Here is a 7,954-nt window from a genome sequence, read left to right on the forward strand (position 1 = left end):
AGTCATGATCCCAGGGTCCTGGAATCGAGTCCCACATCGGGTTCTCTGCTCAGCAGGGAGCCTGCTTCCCCCCTTTCTCTCTGCCTGCCTCTCTGCCTACTTGTGATCTCTGTCAAATAAATAAATAAAATCTTAAAAAAATAACAAAAGAAAAAGAAAAACAGGGCACCTGGGTGGCTCAGTAAGTTAAGTGTCTGTCTTCAGCTCAGGTCTTAATCTCAAGAGTCCTGGGATACAGTGTACATGTGCAGGGAGCCAGCTTCTCCCTCTCCTCCCAACTTGTGCTTTCTCCCTATCTCTGCCTCTCCCTCTCTCTATCAAATAAATAAAGCCTTGGGGTGCCTGGGTGGCTCAGTTGGTCAAGCATCTGCCTTCGGCTCAGGTCATGGTCCTGGGGTCTTGGGATCGAGCCCCACATTGGGCTCCCTGCTCAGCAGAAGTCTTCTTCTCTCTCTCCCCATGCCCCCTGCCCTCCCAACCCTGCTTGTGCTCCCTCTCTTTTGCTCTCTTTCTTTCAGATAAATAAAATCTTTTTAAAAATAAATGCTTTTTTTTTTTTTAAGATTTTATTTATTTATTTGACAGACAGAGATCACAAGTAGGCAGAGAGGCAGACAGATAGAGAGAGGGGGGGAAGCAGGCTCCCTGCAGAGCACAGAGCCCGATGTGGGGCTTGATCCCAGGACACTGGGACCATGACCTGAGCCGAAGGCAGAGGCTTTAACCCACTGAGCCACCCAGGTGCCCCTAAAAATAAATGCTTTTTAAAAAAAAAGAAAATAGGGGCACCTGAGTGGCTCAGTGGGTTAAGCCTCTGCCTTCGGCTCAGGTTATGATCTCGGGGTCCTGGGATCGAGCCCCATGTTGGGCTCTCTGCTCAGTGGAGAACCTGCTTCCCCCCTCTCTCTCTGCCTGCCTCTCTGCCTACTTGTGATCTGTCAAATAAAGAAAAAAAAAAAGTATGTTTCATACATATTATCTCAAGTAATTCCCACAACCCTGTTAAAATACATATTAATATTCCCACTTTGTAGAGATGGTACCTTTGTAAAAGGTTCGTGGAGATTAAGTAACTACTCTAAGATCTGGCAGCTAACAAGCAAAAAAACTATAATTTGAACCCAAGTCTACTGCTGTATCCAAGCGATTTTACTTCCTCACTATTCCTCAAATTCATTTATCCATCTTTTAGCTGGCTTAGTTTGACTTCTCTCTCAGAAGCCACAGAGTAGTGTCCTAAAAGCACTCCTTTTAGAATAAAATACAACTATATTTGAATTTGAGTCATTTATCCGTCGTCTCATTTTCCATTTGTAAATTATAGACAATATCTTTCTTCAGTAGTCATGGTAAGTAAAAGAAAATGCTCAGTGTCTAGCATATGACAAATACTTAAAATAGTACTCATATTATTATGATTGTGTCATTTGTCTCTTTACCAATAACCTGCTTCCTACAATCCTTTCATTACAATCAAAGTTATTTTTCTAAAACACAAGTTATTTGCCAAGCAAATTGTATAGCTAAATCTTGAGCTGCTCCCTCCCCATCCTTTTTATTCCTTCTTTTTATGCAACTCCAATACTGACTACTTAAAACCATGTTCTCATTCTACCATGTTTTTGTACATGTTCCCCATTTCATTCGCCTAGCAAATTCCAACTCATCCTTCAAACCCTGAACTCAAACATCAACTTCTCTGGAAAGTTTTCTCTACTGCAACCTCATTATTCACTTCTCTGTATTACCTTTGTACTTAACAAATATTTCTAGTCATAATAATCACATTGTCCTGTGACCACTTACCTACTAAAATGTGGACCCTTTCAGTACTGGACATTCATTTGTTTAGCACTAGGCACAGTGCCTGGGACATGAGCAGTGCTAAATAAATACTCACAGGGTGAAATCCAATCCTATCCCCTATCCAGGACCTATACCATCAATTCTCCCTCCCTTTCTCTCACATGGTTCCCAGTCTTATGTCTCCACTGGTCTCTTCCCTTCAGTCTAGGAACATGGTTTCTCTACCCTAAACAAACAAAAGCCTCTTTTGATTCTACTCCCACCTTGAAGTACTACCTCAGTTCTTTCTTCGATGCCTAAGACGTAATCATTTCTCAACTTGTCATTTTCCCCATTAGAATACATTTTTGTTTTCTCATGTCATAAATTCTATGCCTCTATTAAGCTCTTACACTGTTATTTTTACTAGAATACAATGTTTAAGTGTATTTTCTTGACCATACCAATAAAGCCTCAAATTCTTCTCTGTCCCAGGAAGGTATCTATAAACTATTACAAAAAAGAAGGAGGAGGAGGAGGAGGAGGACGGGAAGAGGGAGGAAACTATTCAAAGGAATATCTGTCCATCTTCTACAGTAAAGACGTGTAAGTTACCTGAGTAAGAATTAAGGGAAACTGTCCACCGTACTGTTAGTCCTAGTAGGACCACAACTGCCATCCAGTTCCATTTCTCCATATTTTTTCTACAAACCTAAGGAGGGAAAAAATAGGACCAGTGCCAGAATACTTTTAACAGGTAGTCAGTCACTTCTTTTCTTTATCCGAGAAATGTTATCAATTCTTTGGGATTAGGAGTTTGAGAGAACTTTAAGTGATGCTTCGTTTCCAGTTAAATACGGACTTTGCGGTCTGTGAAGAAGTAGCCTGGAGGAAAAAAAAAAAAAAAAAGAAAGACCAAGAGTTAGCTGAGCACAGGGCGCCTGGGTGGCTCAGTGGGTTAAGCCGCTGCCTTCGGCTCAGGTCATGATCTCAGGGTCCTGGGATCGAGTCCCGCATCGGGTTCTCTGCTCGGCAGAGATCCTGCTTCCCTCTCTCTCTCTCTCTGCCTGCCTCTCCATCTACTTGTGATCTCTCTCTGTCAAAATAAATAAATAAATAATCTTAAAAAAAAAAAAAAAAAGAGTTAGCTGAGCACAATAAAACAATGAACCCATTAAATCAAGTAGGAAGATGGGGAATTAGGTGTGTTGATAAGGAGGAAAAGTGGGTAGTTTTAAGTTCTTTATTCACTAGACCCCTAGTTAGGAAATATACCTTAAAAGGTAGCTCTCCCTGTTAAATGAGACTCAAAATATCGAAAGATGTGGTAAGGTTCTTTCTTACAAAGGAACAGTCCTAAATGAAGAAAAAGAACAGATAAATATAGATAGTTGAAGAGTCAATTCCATCTAAAGCATGTTTGCCTACATGTAAAAATAAAACTACAAAAGTTAACAAAGAGATAATTTATCTTTGGTACAGAGAGAAAGAGGAATTTTACCTTTCTATTAATTTGAGAAAGTCCACTAGAGTAATTTATGTAGTTTGACTTTTACTTCTTTTCTTCCAAAATATACTTTCACTAACCACATCATCTTTCCATCTTAGAGAATGAACCTTTATTAGAATCAAATAATAACCCCAATTCTTTTCCTTTTTTTTTTTTTTTTTTAAGAATTTACTTATTTATTTGACACAGGGTAGCAGCAGGCAGAGAGAGAAGGAGAAGCAGGTTCCCCACTGAGCAGGGAGCCCCACTCAGGACTCAATCCCAGGACCCTGGGATCATGACCTGACTTGAAAGCAGGCGCTTAACCAACTGAACCACCCAGGTGCCCCAATGTCTCCAATTCTTGAGACAATGCAGTAAGATGTAATTAACCATCTACGTGTTTCTTTTTTCTTTCAGTTTTTCCCTTGGGTTGGATGCATTAAAAGTAAAAAGCTTTGGGAAATAATGGGCCATTTTAACCACAGGATATGCTTTAGATGTAATCAGAAAAATACAGTAAATCAACTGAAAAAACTAGGTGAAAACTGGCACATTCCACTTACTGGGCAAAAAAAATTTTTAAGGGGCGCCTGGGTGGCTCAGTGGGTTGAGCCTCTGCCTTCGGCTCAGGTCGTGATCTCAGGGTCCTGGGATCAAGCCCTGTATCAGGCTCTCTGCTTGGCGGGGAGCCTGCTTCCTCCTCTCTCTCTGCCTGCCTCTCTGCCTACTTGTGATTTCTCTCTGTCAAATAAATAAATAAAATCTTTAAAAAAAATTTTTTTAAAGAATGTAATTAAACATATTAGTTTTATTTATCTTTTATTAAGGTTTTTTTTTTTTAAAGATTTTATTTATTTATTTAACAGAGAGAGAATGAGAGGGCACAAGATCTGGGAGTGCCAGAGAGAGAGCAAGAAGCAGGCTCTCCACTGAACAGGGAACTTGATGTGGGCTTCTATTCCCAGGACTCTGGGATCATGACCAGAGTTGCAGGCAGGCGCTTAGCTGACTGAGCCACCAGGCACCCCAAGTTTTTTTAATTCCAGTACAGTTAACATACAGTGTTATATCAGTGTCAGGTATATAATATAGTGACAAAAATTATTTTCTTATTTAAATATAGCGAGGGTCACGGCGCCGGGGTGGCTCAGCTGGTTAAGTGGCTGCCTTCGGCTTAGGTCCATGGTCCGGGGGTCTTGGAATCTAGACCCTCATCAGACTCCCAGAGAGCTTCTCCCTCTCCCTCTGTCTCTCATGAATAAATGAATAACATTTTTAAGAAGCAAAACAAATAAATATAGCAAGAATCAACTCTAGACTAATGAAGTCTAGCATCCCAATTAGGTAGTATGACTCAAAGCAGTAAATAAGTCTATGTAACTATATTAGTCACATTTAGATTGTATAAATTCCACTTCCTCCCTCATACCACATCCACTTTTGATCATCTTACTATTCACCAGAACTTTCATCACAGAGGCAAGGTAAGAGGAAAAATTAAAATTCAATCACTGTGGCACACCTGGGTGGCTCAGTAGGCTAGGCCTCTGCCTTGGGCTCAGGTCATGATCCCGGGGTCCTGGGATCAAACCCCTCATCAGGCTTCCTGCTGGGTGTGGAGTCTGCTTCTTTCTCTCCCTCTGCTCTCTCCCCACACACCCAAAAAAAGAAGGAAAAAAAAAAAAGCTATACACTAGGGGCTTTTGGCTAACTTAGCTGGTGGAGTTTGTGACTCTTGATCTCAGGGTTGTGAGTTCAAGCCCCAAGTTGGGTATATAGATTATTTAAAGCAAAACTTAAAAAACAAACAAACAAACATAAAAACAGGAAAACTTCAGTGGCTCAGTGGGTTAAACATCTGCCTTTGGCTTAGGTCACGATCCCAGTGTCCTGGGACTGAGTCCCACCTCAGGCTCCTTGCTCGGTGGGGGGCTGCTTCTCCTTCTGCCAGCAACTCCCTGTGCTGTGCACTCAATCTCTCTCAGAAAAATAATTAAAATCTTTAAAAAAAAAAAAAAAAGTTCGACACCGAAGAATACATATTATTTGGTTCCATTTATGAAAGGTTCATAAATGGACATGACTAATCTATGATTAGATATCAATAAAAAGGTTACCTTTGGGGAGAAAAGAAAGGATGGTGATTGGGAGAGGTCTCCAGGGAGGTCTTCTGAGAAGAAGCTGAGAACTTTGTGTTTTTGTTGTTGCTGTTGTTTTTGAGCATTTTTTAAAAATTTTATTTATTTATTTGACAGGCAGAGATCACAAGTAGGCAGAGAGGCAGGCAGAGAGAGAGAGAGAGAGAGGAAGCAGGCTCCCTGCTGAGCAGAGAGCCCAATGCAGGACTCGATTCCAGGACCCTGGGATTATGACTTGAGCCGAAGGCAGAGGCTTAAACCCACTGAGCCACCCAGGTGCCCCTGTTGCTGTTGTTTTTAAAAGAGGGATGGAGGGTGGGAGGGTCAGAGGAAGAGGGAGAGTGAAAACCTTAAACAGGCTCCAGGCCTAGAAACGAGTCCCACCCTAGGTTTGAACTCAGGGTCCTGAAATCATGACCTGATCAAGAATCCCTCACTTAGGGGCGCCTGGGTGGCTCAGTGGGTTGGGCCGCTGCCTTCGGCTCAGGTCATGATCCCAGGTTCTGGGTTCGAGCCCCGCATCGGGCTTTCTGCTCAGCGGGGAGCCTGCTTCCTCCTCTCTCTCTGTCTGCCTCTCTGCCTACTTGTGATTTCTCTCTGTCAAATAAATAAATAAAAAATCTTAAAAAAAAAAAAAAAAGAATCCCTCACTTAACCAATGTGGGTGCCCCACATGTTGTTTTTTGGTTGGAGTGGTGGTTAAAAGATGCGTTTACATGGGGCGCCAGGGTGGCTCAGTGGGTTAAAGCCTCTGCCCTCTCACTCTGCCTGCCTCTCTGCCTACTTGTGATCTCTCTCTGTCAAGTAAATAAACAAAATCTCTTTTTAAAAAAGGCTCTAGGGCGCCTGGGGTGGCTCAGTTGGTTAAGCAACTGCCTTCAGCTCAGGTCATGATCCTGGAGTCCCGGAATCGAGTCCCGCATCGGGCTCCCAGCTCCACGGGGAGTCTGCTTCTCCCTCTGACCTTCTCCTCGCTCATGCTCTCTCTCACTGTCTCTCTCTCAAATAAATAAATAAAATGTTAAAAAAATAATAATAAAAAAAATAAAAATAAAAAAGGCTCTAAAAAAAAAAGATGTGTTTACAATAAAACAGCAAGTTACAACTTACGATTGCTGTATTTTCTTGGACATGTTATATTCTAATAAAAAAGCATAAAAGGAAATTACATTTTTTTAAAAAGAAGATTACATTTATTTAACAACTACAATATAAGTTCCGTGCGAGCAAGGATCCTCCTGTCTTAGGCCCTGGCTCTGTTCCCTGCACCTAGAACAAAGTTGCAGAAAGCAGGTACTCATAAAATATCTTTTGAATAGAGAGATTCCTCTGTACAAAGAGGGGAGGTACCTAATTTTACTGAGTCCTTTGTGGCCAAAGTTATTATGAGACTTATCGCGTCTCTTCTTGAACACTAACAAAGGTGCTTTATTACTTTTTCCATCTGCAAAGCAAAGTGCAGTAACTTTCTAACCCATCCACACAACACGACGTCTTCACGCAGGTGGCAGATAGGTTTTCCGTCCTACTGTGCCCTAAGATTAGTACATTTCGATCAAAAACAAAACAAAACAAACAAAACCTCATTGGTTCCCTTCCACTGCCGAATTTGTTCTTTTTAGTCTGAAAGGTCCTTCCCCCAAGGTGGACACAACACCCAGGGAGTGCGGCTATTCCCGAGGAGCACGTCTGGCAAAAGGGACCATCCTAACGTTTCTCCTCCCTTTCTCCAGCGGGCCAGACCCTCAAGACCGCAGGAACAAGAGCGTCAAGGGAGCCAAGCCCGCTGCCAAGTCAAGAGGTCCACCACCATCAGCCCGTCCCGTCACTAGACTCGCCCCCACGCCCCGCAAGCCAGCAGGGTGACCTGGGAAGGCCTTGCCAGCCGCCCCTCTGAGAGAAGCGGGACCTGGAGCCGCGCAGCTACCTGCGCGCGGAATCGCTGCGCGTCGCGAGTCTCCCTTTCCCACCCCCTCCCCACCCTATCCCCGAGACCCAGATGCCCCAGGATCCCGGCCTCTTACCCCACAGCCCGCGGAACCTTGGGATTCGCGCCTGCAGCTATCCCAAGAAGGCGCCTGCGCGCTCGCCCCCGCGGCAGAGCGCTTCTCTCCGCCTTCCGCCTCCGCGTGCGCGCGCTCCGAGCGCGGGAGCGAGCCCGTCGAACGTAAGGGGAGGGGCCGGGAAAAGGCGCGGAGAGGCGGTGGCCGGCTAAGGAGGCGGAGCAGGGGGGGCTGGAACCCGAGAGGCCTCCCATCCCGGGTTAGGCTTGGGGCAGGTGGAAAGCCCCTTGCTCTTCTTTCCCCGGGATGATGGCCAAGTCCTGAGCGGCTGCTTAGTCCACGGATTCCTGTCAGGGGCGCGTCCTGGCTCCCTTCGCAGAGTGGAGAGCCCTTGGCTAATCCTCACCACTGGGCAGTGGGTCTTCCTCTGCGACTGTGCTCTCAAGGAGCCAGAAAGCCAACCTGCTTCACAGTCTTTAAGCCACATGCCTACGGAGAAGAATGTATTAAGGCTGGTAAGTCACTTCATGTAAGAA

General features: G+C 44.2%; 1 protein-coding gene across 4 annotated transcripts in view; it reads right to left on the reverse strand.

Moving 5' to 3' along the window:
* The window catches only part of ALG6 (ALG6 alpha-1,3-glucosyltransferase), a 75,592-nt gene extending 68,010 nt beyond the window's left edge, over positions 1–7,582 (reverse strand). For 2 of the 4 annotated variants that reach the window (XM_047723837.1, XM_047723836.1), the window contains exons 1-2: positions 7,440–7,582; positions 2,401–2,670 (exon numbers count right to left, since the gene is read on the reverse strand). In XM_047723837.1, the coding sequence (XP_047579793.1) occupies positions 2,401–2,482 (82 nt within the window). In that variant the 5' untranslated portion in view covers positions 2,483–2,670; positions 7,440–7,582. The remainder of the gene's footprint in view (positions 1–2,400; positions 2,671–7,439) is intronic. The other 2 variants (XM_047723839.1, XM_047723838.1) reach the window with 2 other exon arrangements.
* Positions 7,583–7,954: the final 372 nt, after the last annotated feature.

The sequence above is a fragment of the Lutra lutra genome, chromosome 4 (genome assembly GCF_902655055.1).
Source record: "Lutra lutra chromosome 4, mLutLut1.2, whole genome shotgun sequence".
NCBI classification, from domain to species: domain Eukaryota; kingdom Metazoa; phylum Chordata; class Mammalia; order Carnivora; family Mustelidae; genus Lutra; species Lutra lutra.